Consider the following 19,115-nt stretch of genomic DNA (forward strand, 5'->3'; position numbering starts at 1 on the left):
TTAAGGATGGTGGGGTGCAGAGGAGTGGGGAGGATGGTGAAGAGGCTGGCCTGGGGGTAGATAAGGGAAGGGAGTATGGGGGGGAGGGGGGTGAAGGGTGTGGGGAGGCTGCTGACTCTGGGTTGTCCAAGGATGATATGGAGTGGTTGGAGGATAAAAGGAGGAGAGGCAAAAAGAAGGGGAAAAAAGGAGGTACAGTTACCTTAAGTCCTGAGGTTTTGCCTTTGGCGAATACATTTACGGTACTGTCTGAGGATGACTATGAATGGGACTCGTTCAGTTCTGCATCCTCTATGGATGAAGAGTGCCAGGGTGCAACGAAGCGCGCTGGTTCTCCAGGGAGAGGGAGTAGCCAGGCTGAGAAACAGCCTCAGCCACCTTAATGGCAGTTCCCACTCACTTTATATAAAAGGTGACATGCATGGTGATGCTCTTTAGTCTGGCTCTCCCGTAGGGATTATGTTGTGCGCAATTTGGTTTGCACCGTTTATTATGTTCTTGTGTTTGTTTCTGTTTTGTATAGTCATATTCAATTGTTTTGTAAATATGTTTTATTTATTATGGTTTTATTGGATATAAGTTGTTGTTTGTAAGATTTTTTTCAATAAACAAAATTAACCCCTCATAATGGGCACAGCGGGTGTACAGACCCAGGAACTCAGCACAGGGATGGTGGGAAACTGCCATTCCACTCCTTGTCAGTGAAGGGTGTGGTTGCTAATTCCTTTGCTCCTGTGCTCCAGAGACCAGGGGCTAGAGTGGCTTCTCTGCCCCAGGAGGGATGCTGGATCCTGGGGAAGAGCCGGGCGGGGCCCCCCTGGATAGGCCTGTTGAAGATTCTGGGCCTACCCAAAGGAAAGATGAGTCCCTGTCAGCCTTCAGACAGAGGACTGTCAGTAAGTTGAAGCGGATTGAGAAGGAGGAGGAGAAATTGATGGTTTTGATGGCCGAGTTCAGAAAGAAAAAACAGATCTGTGCTAAAGTATACAGTAAGAAAAGACCAGCTCTGAGGCCTGAGCTGAAGGACCTGGAACAAGCTGTGAGGAAACAGAAGGATTTGCTGTATTCTCTGAAGGAGAAGAGCGGAATATTTAAAAAAATATATAAGAATGAGGAGCGATTTAATCGCATGAGAAGAGGAGCCGCTTCATGCATGGAGGATGGGGAAGCCAGCGAGGAGATGCAGGTGCAGGCACCTCTGACATCCGCTGAGCCCTCTGCCCCCTTCACACCCCAGCAATGTGGAATGTCTCAGGAGGGTGAAGGTCCTGCCATGCTGGATTTCATAACCAAGTTGGAATCCCCTCCAGATGCGGTTTCCCCGGATGGTGATGTCAAGATGGACGCCGTTTCCAATCCTGTGGAGAGAGCAAGATCCACCATGGAGTCTGCAGCAGCTGAGGGAAGCTCTGATCCCAGCCATAAAATCGCACAGGTGACAACCCAGCAAGCAGGTACAGTGTGTGTGCAGGATGGTGGTGGGAACTTTATTATTGACAATAAGCTTGCTGAGAGTTGTAGTGCTGCAGGCAGTCAGCCCATAGACAATGTACAGCGTACACCTGATAACTGCCAGTCTGCGGAGAGGTCCATGGACAATACAGTGACTTTGCCTGGACCAGGCACAGCGGCTGTACCTGTGAGTGATGCTGGGTGCAGTGGTGCCACAACTCAGCAGAAGTCTGCATTGGACAGGACTGGAGCTGTGTGTACAGAGCGGGGGGAGGGGGTGGGTCCTGCCTCTGCTAATACAATCCCAGCTGAATCAGACGCTTTGCCGGCAGGTGTGACTGTGTCTAAGGACAGGACTGTGAATACTGGGGGTGGAAGGAAATCCTATGCTGGTGTTGCTGCTGCAGGATCTGGGAAGGGGGAACAAGCAGGGAAGGAGCATGGGAATGGGTTGTCTTCCTCCCTGTTTAAAAGGAGGAATGTTGTGCAGCTGAGGTGGGAAGGCGGTGGAATACCCCCACATAGGAGGGCGGTGGTGGATAAGATTCTGCAGATGGGGTTCACGCCCGCAGATATCTTCGCCCTGATCAGTCCGGCAGGTTCCTATGAGTATGATTTGTCCTTTCTCCGCCCGGAGTCTTTGGACATATTTTGGGAGAAATATGAACACGTGTGTAGGGGCCTGCCGGACTGGAAGGGGCTCATGCCCAAACTTGTCTCCCGCCAGCCCCTCATTAAAGTGGTCACGATTCTGGTCCGCAATGAGTCCATACCACCGGGGGATCTATGTATATGGCTGAGGAGGTATGGAGACGTCCTGGGCCCCCTAAAGAAGATTCTGGATGACCGGGGAATATGGACGGGGGGATGGTCTGCTCAGTTGAAACTAAAAGTCATTGACCATGTCGTCCAGCATCTGCCATCCTCAGCTTTCCTGGGGAGGGACAGGCTGACCATATTCTATCCAGGCCAGCCAAAGCTCTGCAATAAATGTGGAGACAAGAGTCACCTTGCATCCTCCTGTCCAGTGATGAAGTGCTCTCTGTGCCAGGGTATAGGACATCTGGCTAAGGATTGTAACCTCATAAGGTGCAATCTGTGCAATGCAGTGGGACATCCTTATAGTCAGTGTCCTGAGGCAATGCACAATAAGCCTGAGCTCATGAGGGAGTTCTTCCGCCTGGACATGGAGGATGCTCGGAGCTCAACAGCTGGAGGGCCTGTGAGTCCATCTGAGTCTGTGCCAATTCCCAATGTGTCCGTGGTGCCCCAGACTGTGCCAATTCCCAATGTGTCCGTGGTGCCCCAGACTGTGCCAATTCCCAATGTGTCCGTGGTGCCCCAGACTGTGCCAATTCCCAATGTGTCAGTGTCTTCCCAGTCTGTGCCAATTCCCAATGTGTCCGTGGTGCCCCAGACTGTGCCAATTCCCAATGTGTCCGTGGTGCCCCAGACTGTGCCAATTCCCAATGTGTCCGTGGTGCCCCAGACTGTGCCAATTCCCAATGTGTCCGTGGTGCCCCAGACTGTGCCAATTCCCAATGTGTCAGTGTCTTCCCAGTCTGTAAGTAAGGTGTCAGTTGCAGAGAATGTGTCCAATCCTTCTGTGTCTTCTAAAATTGCAGAGGCAGCAAGAGGTGCTGGTGCATCAGGTGCGGTGCCAGTCCCCCTCCCTCGATGCTGCAGGGTTCCTGTTAAGGATCGTGGGGTGCAGAGGAGTGGGGAGGATGGTGAAGAGGCTGGCCTGGGGGTAGATAAGGGAAGGGAGTATGGGGGGGAGGGGGGTGAAGGGTGTGGGGAGGCTGCTGACTCTGGGTTGTCCAAGGATGATATGGAGTGGTTGGAGGATAAAAGGAGGAGAGGCAAAAAGAAGGGGAAAAAAGGAGGTACAGTTACCTTAAGTCCTGAGGTTTTGCCTTTGGCGAATAAATTTACGGTACTGTCTGAGGATGACTATGAATGGGACTCGTTCAGTTCTGCATCCTCTATGGATGATGAGTGCCAGGGTGCAACGAAGCACGCTGGTTCTCCAGGGAGAGGGAGTAGCCAGGCTGAGAAACAGCCTCAGCCACCTTAATGGCAGTTCCCACTCACTTTATATAAAAGGTGACATGCATGGTGATGCTCTTTAGTCTGGCTCTCCCGTAGGGATTATGTTGTGCGCAATTTGGTTTGCACCGTTTATTATGTTTTTGTGTTTGTTTCTGTTTTGTATAGTCATATTCAATTGTTTTGTAAATATGTTTTATTTATTATGGTTTTATTGGATATAAGTTGTTGTTTGTAAGATTTTTTCAATAAACAAAATTAACCCCTCATAATGGGCACAGCGGGTGTACAGACCCGGGAACTCAGCACAGGGATGGTGGGAACCCCTCATAATGGGCACAGCGGGTGTACAGACCCAGGAACTCAGCACAGGGATGGTGGGAACCCCTCATAATGGGCACAGCGGGTGTACAGACCCGAGAACTCAGCACAGGGATGGTGGGAAACTGCCATTCCACTCCTTGTCAGTGAAGGGTGTGGTTGCTAATTCCTTTGCTCCTGTGCTCCAGAGACCAGGGGCTAGAGTGGCTTCTCTTCCCCCAGGAGGGATGCTGGATCCTGGGGAAGAGCCGGGCGGGGCCCCCCTGGATAGGCCTGTGGAAGATTCTGGGCCTACCCAAAGGAAAGATGAGTCCCTGTCAGCCTTCAGACAGAAGACTGTCAGTAAGTTGAAGCGGATTGAGAAGGAGGAGGAGAAATTGATGGTTTTGATGGCCGAGTTCAGAAAGAAAAAACAGATCTGTGCTAAAGTATACAGTAAGAAAAGACCGGCTCTGAGGCCTGAGCTGAAGGACCTGGAACAAGCTGTGAGGAAACAGAAGGATTTGCTGTATTCTCTGAAGGAGAAGAGCGGAATATTTAAAAAAATATATAAGAATGAGGAGCGATTTAATCGCATGAGAAGAGGAGCCGCTTCATGCATGGAGGATGGGGAAGCCAGCGAGGAGATGCAGGTACAGGCACCTCTGACATTCGCTGAGCCCTCTGCCCCCTTCACACCCCAGCAATGTGGCACATCTCAGGAGGGTGAAGGTCCTGCCATGCTGGATTTCATAACCAAGTTGGAATCCCCTCCAGATGCGGCTTCCCCGGATGGTGATGTCAAGATGGACGCCGTTTCTAGTCCTGTGGAGAGAGCAAGATCCACCATGGAGTCTGCAGCAGCTGAGGGAAGCTCTGATTCCAGCCATAAAATCGCACAGGTGACAACCCAGCAAGCAGGTACAGTGTGTGTGCAGGATGGTGGTGGGAACTTTATTAATGACAATAAGCTTGCTGAGGGTTGTAGTGCTGCAGGCAGTCAGCCCATAGACAATGTACAGCATACACCTGATAAAAACTGCCAGTCTGCGGAGAGGTCCATGGACAATACAGTGACTTTGCCTGGACCAGGCACAGCGGCTGTACCTGTGAATGATGGAGGAGATGCTGGGTGCAGTAGTGCCACAACTCAGCAGAAGTCTGCATTGGACAGGACTGGAGCTGTGTGTACAGAGCGGGGGGAGGGGGTGGGTCCTGCCTCTGCTAATACAATCCCAGCTAAATCAGACGCTTTGCCGGCAGGTGTGACTGTGTCTAAGGACAGGACTGCAAATGCTGGGGGTGGAAGGAAATCCTATGCTGGTGTTGCTGCTGCAGGATCTGGGAAGGGGGAACAAGCAGGGAAGGAGCATGGGAATGGGTTGTCTTCCTCCCTGTTTAAAAGGAGGAATGTTGTGCAGCTGAGGTGGGAAGGCGGTGGAATCCCCCCACACAGGAGGGCGGTGGTGGATAAGATTCTACAGATGGGGTTCACGCCCGCAGATATCTTCGCCCTGATCAGTCCGGCAGGCTCCTATGAGTATGATTTGTCCTTTCTTCGCCCGGAGTCTTTGGACATTTTTTGGGAGAAATATGAACACGTGTGTAGGGGCCTGCCGGACTGGAAGGGGCTCATGCCCAAGCTTGTCTCCCGCCAGCCCCTCATTAAAGTGGTCACGATTCTGGTCCGCAATGAGTCCATACCACCGGGGGATCTATGTATATGGCTGAGGAGGTATGGAGACGTCCTGGGCCCCCTAAAGAAGATTCTGGATGATCGGGGAATATGGACGGGGGGATGGTCTGCTCAGTTGAAACTAAAAGTCATTGACCATGTCGTCCAGCATCTGCCATCCTCAGCTTTCCTGGGGAGGGACAGGCTGACCATCTTCTATCCGGGCCAACCAAAGCTCTGCAATAAATGTGGAGACAAGAGTCACCTTGCGTCCTCCTGTCCAGTGATGAAGTGCTCTCTGTGCCAGGGTATAGGACATCTGGCTAAGGATTGTAACCTCATAAGGTGCAATCTGTGCAATGCGGTGGGACATCCTTATAGCCAGTGTCCTGAGGCAATGCACAATAAGCCTGAGCTCATGAGGGAGTTCTTCCGCCTGGACATGGAGGATGCTCGGAGCTCAACAGCTGGAGGGCCTGTGAGTCCATCTGAGTCTGTGCCAATTCCCAATGTGTCCGTGGTGCCCCAGACTGTGCCAATTCCCAATGTGTCCGTGGTGCCCCAGACTGTGCCAATTCCCAATGTGTCAGTGTCTTCCCAGTCTGTAAGTAAGGTGTCAGTTGCAGAGAATGTGTCCAATCCTTCTGTGTCTTCTAAAATTGCAGAGGCAGCAAGAGGTGCTGGTGCATCAGGTGCGGTGCCAGTCCCCCTCCCTCGATGCTGCAGGGTTCCTGTTAAGGATCGTGGGGTGCAGAGGAGTGGGGAGGATGGTGAAGAGGCTGGCCTGGGGGTAGATAAGGGAAGGGAGTATGGGGGGGAGGGGGGTGAAGGGTGTGGGGAGGCTGCTGACTCTGGGTTGTCCAAGGATGATATGGAGTGGTTGGAGGATAAAAGGAGGAGAGGCAAAAAGAAGGGGAAAAAAGGAGGTACAGTTACCTTAAGTCCTGAGGTTTTGCCTTTGGCGAATACATTTACGGTACTGTCTGAGGATGACTATGAATGGGACTCGTTCAGTTCTGCATCCTCTATGGATGAAGAGTGCCAGGGTGCAACGAAGCGCGCTGGTTCTCCAGGGAGAGGGAGTAGCCAGGCTGAGAAACAGCCTCAGCCACCTTAATGGCAGTTCCCACTCACTTTATATAAAAGGTGACATGCATGGTGATGCTCTTTAGTCTGGCTCTCCCGTAGGGATTTTGTTGTGCGCAATTTGGTTTGCACCGTTTATTATGTTCTTGTGTTTGTTTCTGTTTTGTATAGTCATATTCAATTGTTTTGTAAATATGTTTTATTTATTATGGTTTTATTGGATATAAGTTGTTGTTTGTAAGATTTTTTTCAATAAACAAAATTAACCCCTCATAATGGGCACAGCGGGTGTACAGACCCAGGAACTCAGCACAGGGATGGTGGGAAACTGCCATTCCACTCCTTGTCAGTGAAGGGTGTGGTTGCTAATTCCTTTGCTCCTGTGCTCCAGAGACCAGGGGCTAGAGTGGCTTCTCTGCCCCAGGAGGGATGCTGGATCCTGGGGAAGAGCCGGGCGGGGCCCCCCTGGATAGGCCTGTTGAAGATTCTGGGCCTACCCAAAGGAAAGATGAGTCCCTGTCAGCCTTCAGACAGAGGACTGTCAGTAAGTTGAAGCGGATTGAGAAGGAGGAGGAGAAATTGATGGTTTTGATGGCCGAGTTCAGAAAGAAAAAACAGATCTGTGCTAAAGTATACAGTAAGAAAAGACCAGCTCTGAGGCCTGAGCTGAAGGACCTGGAACAAGCTGTGAGGAAACAGAAGGATTTGCTGTATTCTCTGAAGGAGAAGAGCGGAATATTTAAAAAAATATATAAGAATGAGGAGCGATTTAATCGCATGAGAAGAGGAGCCGCTTCATGCATGGAGGATGGGGAAGCCAGCGAGGAGATGCAGGTGCAGGCACCTCTGACATCCGCTGAGCCCTCTGCCCCCTTCACACCCCAGCAATGTGGAATGTCTCAGGAGGGTGAAGGTCCTGCCATGCTGGATTTCATAACCAAGTTGGAATCCCCTCCAGATGCGGTTTCCCCGGATGGTGATGTCAAGATGGACGCCGTTTCCAATCCTGTGGAGAGAGCAAGATCCACCATGGAGTCTGCAGCAGCTGAGGGAAGCTCTGATCCCAGCCATAAAATCGCACAGGTGACAACCCAGCAAGCAGGTACAGTGTGTGTGCAGGATGGTGGTGGGAACTTTATTATTGACAATAAGCTTGCTGAGAGTTGTAGTGCTGCAGGCAGTCAGCCCATAGACAATGTACAGCGTACACCTGATAACTGCCAGTCTGCGGAGAGGTCCATGGACAATACAGTGACTTTGCCTGGACCAGGCACAGCGGCTGTACCTGTGAGTGATGCTGGGTGCAGTGGTGCCACAACTCAGCAGAAGTCTGCATTGGACAGGACTGGAGCTGTGTGTACAGAGCGGGGGGAGGGGGTGGGTCCTGCCTCTGCTAATACAATCCCAGCTGAATCAGACGCTTTGCCGGCAGGTGTGACTGTGTCTAAGGACAGGACTGTGAATACTGGGGGTGGAAGGAAATCCTATGCTGGTGTTGCTGCTGCAGGATCTGGGAAGGGGGAACAAGCAGGGAAGGAGCATGGGAATGGGTTGTCTTCCTCCCTGTTTAAAAGGAGGAATGTTGTGCAGCTGAGGTGGGAAGGCGGTGGAATACCCCCACATAGGAGGGCGGTGGTGGATAAGATTCTGCAGATGGGGTTCACGCCCGCAGATATCTTCGCCCTGATCAGTCCGGCAGGTTCCTATGAGTATGATTTGTCCTTTCTCCGCCCGGAGTCTTTGGACATATTTTGGGAGAAATATGAACACGTGTGTAGGGGCCTGCCGGACTGGAAGGGGCTCATGCCCAAACTTGTCTCCCGCCAGCCCCTCATTAAAGTGGTCACGATTCTGGTCCGCAATGAGTCCATACCACCGGGGGATCTATGTATATGGCTGAGGAGGTATGGAGACGTCCTGGGCCCCCTAAAGAAGATTCTGGATGACCGGGGAATATGGACGGGGGGATGGTCTGCTCAGTTGAAACTAAAAGTCATTGACCATGTCGTCCAGCATCTGCCATCCTCAGCTTTCCTGGGGAGGGACAGGCTGACCATATTCTATCCAGGCCAGCCAAAGCTCTGCAATAAATGTGGAGACAAGAGTCACCTTGCATCCTCCTGTCCAGTGATGAAGTGCTCTCTGTGCCAGGGTATAGGACATCTGGCTAAGGATTGTAACCTCATAAGGTGCAATCTGTGCAATGCAGTGGGACATCCTTATAGTCAGTGTCCTGAGGCAATGCACAATAAGCCTGAGCTCATGAGGGAGTTCTTCCGCCTGGACATGGAGGATGCTCGGAGCTCAACAGCTGGAGGGCCTGTGAGTCCATCTGAGTCTGTGCCAATTCCCAATGTGTCCGTGGTGCCCCAGACTGTGCCAATTCCCAATGTGTCCGTGGTGCCCCAGACTGTGCCAATTCCCAATGTGTCCGTGGTGCCCCAGACTGTGCCAATTCCCAATGTGTCAGTGTCTTCCCAGTCTGTGCCAATTCCCAATGTGTCCGTGGTGCCCCAGACTGTGCCAATTCCCAATGTGTCCGTGGTGCCCCAGACTGTGCCAATTCCCAATGTGTCCGTGGTGCCCCAGACTGTGCCAATTCCCAATGTGTCCGTGGTGCCCCAGACTGTGCCAATTCCCAATGTGTCAGTGTCTTCCCAGTCTGTAAGTAAGGTGTCAGTTGCAGAGAATGTGTCCAATCCTTCTGTGTCTTCTAAAATTGCAGAGGCAGCAAGAGGTGCTGGTGCATCAGGTGCGGTGCCAGTCCCCCTCCCTCGATGCTGCAGGGTTCCTGTTAAGGATCGTGGGGTGCAGAGGAGTGGGGAGGATGGTGAAGAGGCTGGCCTGGGGGTAGATAAGGGAAGGGAGTATGGGGGGGAGGGGGGTGAAGGGTGTGGGGAGGCTGCTGACTCTGGGTTGTCCAAGGATGATATGGAGTGGTTGGAGGATAAAAGGAGGAGAGGCAAAAAGAAGGGGAAAAAAGGAGGTACAGTTACCTTAAGTCCTGAGGTTTTGCCTTTGGCGAATAAATTTACGGTACTGTCTGAGGATGACTATGAATGGGACTCGTTCAGTTCTGCATCCTCTATGGATGATGAGTGCCAGGGTGCAACGAAGCACGCTGGTTCTCCAGGGAGAGGGAGTAGCCAGGCTGAGAAACAGCCTCAGCCACCTTAATGGCAGTTCCCACTCACTTTATATAAAAGGTGACATGCATGGTGATGCTCTTTAGTCTGGCTCTCCCGTAGGGATTATGTTGTGCGCAATTTGGTTTGCACCGTTTATTATGTTTTTGTGTTTGTTTCTGTTTTGTATAGTCATATTCAATTGTTTTGTAAATATGTTTTATTTATTATGGTTTTATTGGATATAAGTTGTTGTTTGTAAGATTTTTTCAATAAACAAAATTAACCCCTCATAATGGGCACAGCGGGTGTACAGACCCGGGAACTCAGCACAGGGATGGTGGGAACCCCTCATAATGGGCACAGCGGGTGTACAGACCCAGGAACTCAGCACAGGGATGGTGGGAACCCCTCATAATGGGCACAGCGGGTGTACAGACCCGAGAACTCAGCACAGGGATGGTGGGAAACTGCCATTCCACTCCTTGTCAGTGAAGGGTGTGGTTGCTAATTCCTTTGCTCCTGTGCTCCAGAGACCAGGGGCTAGAGTGGCTTCTCTTCCCCCAGGAGGGATGCTGGATCCTGGGGAAGAGCCGGGCGGGGCCCCCCTGGATAGGCCTGTGGAAGATTCTGGGCCTACCCAAAGGAAAGATGAGTCCCTGTCAGCCTTCAGACAGAAGACTGTCAGTAAGTTGAAGCGGATTGAGAAGGAGGAGGAGAAATTGATGGTTTTGATGGCCGAGTTCAGAAAGAAAAAACAGATCTGTGCTAAAGTATACAGTAAGAAAAGACCGGCTCTGAGGCCTGAGCTGAAGGACCTGGAACAAGCTGTGAGGAAACAGAAGGATTTGCTGTATTCTCTGAAGGAGAAGAGCGGAATATTTAAAAAAATATATAAGAATGAGGAGCGATTTAATCGCATGAGAAGAGGAGCCGCTTCATGCATGGAGGATGGGGAAGCCAGCGAGGAGATGCAGGTACAGGCACCTCTGACATTCGCTGAGCCCTCTGCCCCCTTCACACCCCAGCAATGTGGCACATCTCAGGAGGGTGAAGGTCCTGCCATGCTGGATTTCATAACCAAGTTGGAATCCCCTCCAGATGCGGCTTCCCCGGATGGTGATGTCAAGATGGACGCCGTTTCTAGTCCTGTGGAGAGAGCAAGATCCACCATGGAGTCTGCAGCAGCTGAGGGAAGCTCTGATTCCAGCCATAAAATCGCACAGGTGACAACCCAGCAAGCAGGTACAGTGTGTGTGCAGGATGGTGGTGGGAACTTTATTAATGACAATAAGCTTGCTGAGGGTTGTAGTGCTGCAGGCAGTCAGCCCATAGACAATGTACAGCATACACCTGATAAAAACTGCCAGTCTGCGGAGAGGTCCATGGACAATACAGTGACTTTGCCTGGACCAGGCACAGCGGCTGTACCTGTGAATGATGGAGGAGATGCTGGGTGCAGTAGTGCCACAACTCAGCAGAAGTCTGCATTGGACAGGACTGGAGCTGTGTGTACAGAGCGGGGGGAGGGGGTGGGTCCTGCCTCTGCTAATACAATCCCAGCTAAATCAGACGCTTTGCCGGCAGGTGTGACTGTGTCTAAGGACAGGACTGCAAATGCTGGGGGTGGAAGGAAATCCTATGCTGGTGTTGCTGCTGCAGGATCTGGGAAGGGGGAACAAGCAGGGAAGGAGCATGGGAATGGGTTGTCTTCCTCCCTGTTTAAAAGGAGGAATGTTGTGCAGCTGAGGTGGGAAGGCGGTGGAATCCCCCCACACAGGAGGGCGGTGGTGGATAAGATTCTACAGATGGGGTTCACGCCCGCAGATATCTTCGCCCTGATCAGTCCGGCAGGCTCCTATGAGTATGATTTGTCCTTTCTTCGCCCGGAGTCTTTGGACATTTTTTGGGAGAAATATGAACACGTGTGTAGGGGCCTGCCGGACTGGAAGGGGCTCATGCCCAAACTTGTCTCCCGCCAGCCCCTCATTAAAGTGGTCACGATTCTGGTCCGTAATGAGTCCATACCACCGGGGGATCTATGTATATGGCTGAGGAGGTATGGAGACGTCCTGGGCCCCCTAAAGAAGATTCTGGATGACCGGGGAATATGGACGGGGGGATGGTCTGCTCAGTTGAAACTAAAAGTCATTGACCATGTCGTCCAGCATCTGCCATCCTCAGCTTTCCTGGGGAGGGACAGGCTGACCATCTTCTATCCGGGCCAACCAAAGCTCTGCAATAAATGTGGAGACAAGAGTCACCTTGCGTCCTCCTGTCCAGTGATGAAGTGCTCTCTGTGCCAGGGTATAGGACATCTGGCTAAGGATTGTAACCTCATAAGGTGCAATCTGTGCAATGCGGTGGGGCATCCTTATAGTCAGTGTCCTGAGGCAATACACAATAAGCCTGAGCTCATGAGGGAGTTCTTCCGCCTGGACATGGAGGATGCTCGGAGCTCAACAGCTGGAGGGCCTGTGAGTCCATCTGAGTCTGTGCCAATTCCCAATGTGTCCGTGGTGCCCCAGACTGTGCCAATTCCCAATGTGTCCGTGGTGCCCCAGTCTGTGCCAATTCCCAATGTGTCCGTGGTGCCCCAGACTGTGCCAATTCCCAATGTGTCCGTGGTGCCCCAGACTGTGCCAATTCCCAATGTGTCAGTGTCTTCCCAGTCTGTAAGTAAGGTGTCAGTTGCAGAGAATGTGTCCAATCCTTCTGTGTCTTCTAAAATTGCAGAGGCAGCAAGAGGTGCTGGTGCATCAGGTGCGGTGCCAGTCCCCCTCCCTCGATGCTGCAGGGTTCCTGTTAAGGATCGTGGGGTGCAGAGGAGTGGGGAGGATGGTGAAGAGGCTGGCCTGGTGGTAGATAAGGGAAGGGAGAGTGGAGGGGAGGATAGGTGTGGGGAGGCTGCTGACTCCGGGTTGTCCAAGGATGATATGGAGTGGTTGGAGGATAAAAGGAGGAGAGGCAAAAAGGGGAAAAAAGGAGGTACAGTTACCTTAAGTCCTGAGGTTTTGCCTTTGGCGAATAAATTTACGGTACTGTCTGAGGATGACTATGAATGGGACTCGTTCAGTTCTGCATCCTCTATGGATGAAGAGTGCCAGGGTGCAACGAAGCGCGCTGGTTCTCCAGGGAGAGGGAGTAGCCAGGCTGAGAAACAGCCTCAGCCACCTTAATGGCAGTTCCCACTCACTTTATATAAAAGGTGACATGCATGGTGATGCTCTTTAGTCTGGCTCTCCCGTAGGGATTATGTTGTGCGCAATTTGGTTTGCACCGTTTATTATGTTCTTGTGTTTGTTTCTGTTTTGTATAGTCATATGCAATTATTTTGTAAATATGTTTTATTTATTATGGTTTTATTGGATATAAGTTGTTGTTTGTAAGATTTTTTCAATAAACAAAATTAACCCCTCATAATGGGCACAGCGGGTGTACAGACCCGGGAACTCAGTACAGGGATGGTGGGAACCCCTCATAATGGGCACAGCGGGTGTACAGACCCGGGAACTCAGCACAGGGATGGTGGGAACCCCTCATAATGGGCACAGCGGGTGTACAGACCCAGGAACTCAGCACAGGGATGGTGAGAACCCCTCATAATGGGCACAGCGGGGGTACAGACCCGGGAACTCAGCACAGGGATGGTGGGAACCCCTCATAATGGGGCACAGCGGGTGTACAGACCCGGGAACTCAGCACAGGGATGGTGGGAACCCCTCATAATGGGCACAGCGGGTGTACAGACTCGGGAACTCAGCACAGGGATGGTGGGAACCCCTCATAATGGGCACAGCGGGTGTACAGACCCGGGAACTCAGCACAGGGATGGTGGGAACCCCTCATAATGGGGCACAGCGGGTGTACAGACCCGGGAACTCAGCACAGGGATGGTGGGAACCCCTCATAATGGGCACAGTGGGTGTACAGACCCGGGAACTCAGCACAGGGATGGTGGGAACCCCTCATAATGGGCACAGCGGGTGTACAGACCCGGGAACTCAGCACAGGGATGGTGGGAACCCCTCATAATGGGCACAGCGGATGTACAGACCCGGGAACTCAGCACAGGGATGGTGGGAACCCCTCATAATGGGCACAGCGGATGTACAGACCCGGGAACTCAGCACAGGGATGGTGGGAACCCCTCATAATGGGCACAGCGGGTGTACAGACCCGGGAACTCAGCACAGGGATGGTGGGAACCCCTCATAATGGGCACAGCGGGTGTACAGACCCGGGAACTCAGCACAGGGATGGTGGGAACCCCTCATAATGGGCACAGCGGATGTACAGACCCGGGAACTCAGCACAGGGATGGTGGGAACCCCTCATAATGGGCACAGCGGGTGTACAGACCCGGGAACTTTTCTCCTCAGGCTGAATATTTACAGAAATCTCAGGATTAGGTCTTCAGATTTTTATTCCTCTCTGGCTGACAGATCTGGAGAGACTCCTCCCCCGGCGCCCCCCTCGCCCCCTTGGCCCGGGTCGGTGTTCCCGGTGATGTGGCCGGTGATAAATCTCCGCACATTCCCAGAAGGTAGCCGTGACCCCGAACCATCGCCGGCCTCTCACTTAATATCTGGAAAGTTGGAAGCGGAGCCGCAGATCATCCATTCCAAAAGATTGCGCAACGCCAGGTCACCGCGCAGCCAGCCGCCGCCGTTACCTTTTAATAGACATTGCAAAGAACTCGGCGAGTCTCAGCCGCTTCCGAGTGCCAAAGTGAAATGTCTCAGCTGTGGCGTCACCGGGCGGAGAGGCGCGTGCGCCGTCACATTTCATCAAAGCAAATCCGCGCACCAAAGCCGAAGAAAATGCAATAAAAGTGATATTAAAAATCGCTACTTCAATCCAGCTTAACGCGTCAGACCATGCATTCCACACACAGCTGGAGGATCCGAGACCCGGGCTCAGGGGACGAGGAACTACAAATACCAGCAGACCCGCAATCCAGAGAGTCAGCTGGAGGATCCGAGACCCGGGCTCAGGGGACGAGGAACTACAAATACCAGCAGACCCGCTGACCCCCAGAAGTCCATGTTACTTACTACTGACCCCCGGAACTCCGTTTTACTTACTACTGACCCCCAGATCTCCGGGCTCAGGGGACGAGGAACTACAAATACCAGCAGACCCGCCATCCAGAGAGTCAGCTGGAGGATCCGAGACCCGGGCTCAGGGGAAGAGGAACTACAAATACCAGCAGACCCCAATCCAGAAAGTCAGCTGGAGGATCCGAGACCCGGGCTCAGGGGAAGAGGAACTACAAATACCAGCAGACCCCAATCCAGAAAGTCAGCTGGAGGATCCGAGACCCGGGCTCAGGGGAAGAGGAACTACAAATACCAGCAGACCCCAATCCAGAAAGTCAGCTGGAGGATCCGAGACCCGGGCTCAGGGGACGAGGAACTACAAATACCAGCAGACCCCAATCCAGAAAGTCAGCTGGAGGATCCGAGACCCGGGCTCAGGGGAAGAGGAACTACAAATACCAGCAGACCCGCTGACCCCCAGAACTCCGTGTTACTTACTACTGACCCCCGGAACTCCGTTTTACTTACTACTGACCCCCGGAACTCCGTTTTACTTACTACTGACCCCCGGAACTCCGTTTTACTTACTACTGACCCCCAGATCTCCGGGCTCAGGGGACGAGGAACTACAAATACCAGCAGACCCGCCATCCAGAGAGTCAGCTGGAGGATCCGAGACCCGGGCTCAGGGGAAGAGGAACTACAAATACCAGCAGACCCCAATCCAGAAAGTCAGCTGGAGGATCCGAGACCCGGGCTCAGGGGAAGAGGAACTACAAATACCAGCAGACCCCAATCCAGAAAGTCAGCTGGAGGATCCGAGACCCGGGCTCAGGGGAAGAGGAACTACAAATACCAGCAGACCCCAATCCAGAAAGTCAGCTGGAGGATCCGAGACCCGGGCTCAGGGGACGAGGAACTACAAATACCAGCAGACCCCAATCCAGAAAGTCAGCTGGAGGATCCGAGACCCGGGCTCAGGGGAAGAGGAACTACAAATACCAGCAGACCCGCTGACCCCCAGAACTCCGTGTTACTTACTACTGACCCCCGGAACTCCGTTTTACTTACTACTGACCCCCGGAACTCCGTTTTACTTACTACTGACCCCCGGAACTCCGTTTTACTTACTACTGACCCCCAGAACTCCGTGTTACTACTGACCCCCGGAACTCCGTGTTACTTACTACTGACCCCCGGAACTCCGTGTTACTTACTACTGACCCCCAGAAGTCCATGTTACTTACTACTGACCCCCAGAAGTCCGTGTTACTTACTACTGACCCCCAGAAGTCCATGTTACTTACTACTGACCCCGGGAACTCAGTGTTACTTACTACTGACCCCCGGAACTCCGTTTTACTTACTACTGACCCCCAGAACTCTGTGTTACTTACTACTGACCCCCCAGAACTTCGTGTTACTTACTACTGACCCCCGGAACTCTGTGTTACTTACTACTGACCCCCGGAACTCCTTGTGACTTTCTACTGACCCCGGAACTCCGTAAAACGTACTTCTGACCCCCGGAACTCTGTGTTACTTACTACTGACCCCCGGAAATCCGTGTTACTTACTACTGACCCCCGGTACTTCGTGTTACTTACTACTGACCCCCGGAACTCTGTTTTACTTACTACTGACCCCCGGAACTCCGTTTTACTTACTACTGACCCCCAGAACTCCGTTTTACTTACTACTGACCCCCGGAACTCCGTTTTACTTACTACTGACCCCCGGAACTCCGTGTTACTTACTACTGACCCCCAGAAGTCCGTGTTACTTACTACTGACCCCCAGAACTCCGTGTTACTTACTACTAACCCCCAGAAGTCCGTGTTACTTACTACTGACCCCCAGAAGTCCATGTTACTTACTACTGACCCCGGGAACTCAGTGTTACTTACTACTGACCCCCGGAACTCTGTGTTACTTACTACTGACCCCCGGAACTCTGTGTTACTTACTACTGACCCCCGGAACTCCTTGTGACTTTCTACTGACCCCGGAAACTCCGTAAAACGTACTTATGACCCACGGAACACCGTGTTACTTACTGACCCCGGAACTCTGGTTTACTTACTACTGACCCCAGGATTCCTTGTGACTTTCTACTGACCCCGGAACTCCGTAAAACGTACTTCTGACCCCCGGAACTCTGTGTTACTTACTACTGACCCCCGGAAATCCGTGTTACTTACTACTGACCCCCGGAACTCTGTGTTACTTACTACTGACCCCCGGTACTTCGTGTTACTTACTACTGACCCCCGGAACTCTGTGTTACTTACTACTGACCCCAGAACTCCGTTACCTTCTACTGATTCGTGCGCTCAGTGTTAGTTACTACTGACCCCAGAACTCTGTGTTACTACTGACCCCAGGATTCCTTGTTAGTTACTACTGACCCCAGGAACTCGCAGACATGGTCCAGTATTGTCATCAGGAAACCCGCCCTGAGAGATGTCATGCAACTATCACAGCGGTGCATGTGGACAGGAAGTGGCTACAAAGAAGCTGCAGGAGATCAGCTGTATTTTATATGCAACAAAGGATGCAAAATGATACACATAGAACAATGGTACACATAGAACAATGGTACACGTAGAGCAATGGTACACATAGAACAATGGTACACGTAGAACAATGGTACACATAAAACAATGGTACACATAGAACAATGGTACACGTAGAACAATGGTACACATAAAACAATGATACACGTAGAACAATGGTACACATAGAACAATGGTACACGTAGAGCAATGGTACACATAGAACAATGGTACACATAGAACAATGGTACACATAAAACAATGATACACGTAGAACAATGGTACACGTAGAGCAATGGTGCACATAGAACAATGGTACACATAGAACAATGGTACACATAGAACAATGGTACACGTAGAACAATGGTACACATAAAACAATGATACACGTAGAACAATGGTACACATAGAACAATGGTACACACAGAACAATGGTGCACATAGAACAATGGTACACATAGAACAATGGTACACATAGAACAATGGTACACGTAGAACAATGGTACACGTAGAACAATGGTACACATAAAACAATGATACACGTAGAACAATGGTACACATAGAACAATGGTACACATAGAACAATGGTACACGTAGAACAATGGTACACATAAAACAATGATACACGTAGAACAATGGTACACATAGAGCAATGGTACACATTGGAGACCGGCCCGGTGTTATACGGTTCGGTTACATACAAGTCTAAATAAATCATCTGGGGTACCTTGCCGTCGATCCTGGCTGTGCCGCCCAATGTGACCCGGGTGTTCCGGGGCGGGAGGGTAAAAGCGGGCGCAGCGCGCGGCAGTGAGGACTTGGCGCGGGATTGGTCCATCGTCACCGAGGCCTTAGAGAGAGCTGAACCCGATACGAGTCTCACGTCCCCCATCGCTGCCTGCAAGAGAAGAGCGAGATCCGTCATTGATACATCCTCACCAGAGATACAAACTCCATGCACATCGCTAACGGGGAACGATACATTGTTACTCTTCACATAGCAGGAGAACTACAAGTCCCAGCCAGACCCAGCCAACCCCCAGGAAGTTACAGCTCCTATCAGAACGCCGAGCCCGGCCTCATACAACACGTATGTCCTCCCCGGGGGACGTGTGCAGAACAAATCATTTTCTATTCTATTCTATTCCTTTATATTCTATGTTATTCTATAGCAGTCTTTTCTATTCTATTCCTTTATATTCTATTTTATTTTATTCTTTTCTAAGTTCGAATTTCAGAATACAGCTATATTCTATTAGTATATATCCACTTCCCGCCCGGCCAATGGACCATTGACGTCCGGGAAGTGGTTGTGAAATCCTGACTGGACGTCTATGGACATCCTGCAGGATTTCATGCCGCGCGCGCCCGTGGGGTGGCGCGCAGCGCGGCGATCGGTGATGGGGGGTGTCAGTCTGACTCCCTGCATCTCCGATCTCGGTAAAGAGCCTCCGGCGGAGACTCTTTACCACGTGATCAGCCGTGTCCAATCACGGCTGATCATGTTGTAAACAGGAAGAGCCGTTGATGTCTCTTCCTCACTCGCATCTGACAGAGGAGAGTAGAGGAGAGCCGATCGGCGGCTCTTCTGACAGGCGGGGGGGTTCGCGCTGATTATTTATCAGCGCAGCCCCCCCTCGGATGCCCACACTGGACCACCAGGGAGTGCCCCCCGGCAAAAAAAAAAAACAATAAGAAAAAAAACACAAAATCGATGCCAATAAGTGCCCACAAATGGGCACTTACTGGCAACATGGGCACTGGCTGGAATGATGCCCAGCAATGCCATCATTGCCACCCCTCAGTGTCCATCAGTGCCACCTCTTAGTGC

General features: G+C 51.7%; 1 protein-coding gene across 2 annotated transcripts in view; it reads right to left on the reverse strand.

Annotated features, from left to right (window-relative positions):
• MYLK (myosin light chain kinase) overlaps positions 1-18,191 on the reverse strand; it is a 232,149-nt gene extending 213,958 nt beyond the window's left edge. For both annotated transcript variants that reach the window (XM_040358297.1, XM_040358296.1), the window contains exon 1: positions 18,012-18,191. In XM_040358297.1, coding sequence (XP_040214231.1) covers positions 18,012-18,176 — 165 coding nt within the window. In that variant the 5' untranslated portion in view covers positions 18,177-18,191. The remainder of the gene's footprint in view (positions 1-18,011) is intronic.
• Between the last annotated feature and the right edge of the window lie 924 nt (positions 18,192-19,115).

This window comes from Rana temporaria, chromosome 6, assembly GCF_905171775.1.
Source record: "Rana temporaria chromosome 6, aRanTem1.1, whole genome shotgun sequence".
Classification (NCBI taxonomy): Eukaryota; Metazoa; Chordata; class Amphibia; order Anura; family Ranidae; genus Rana; species Rana temporaria.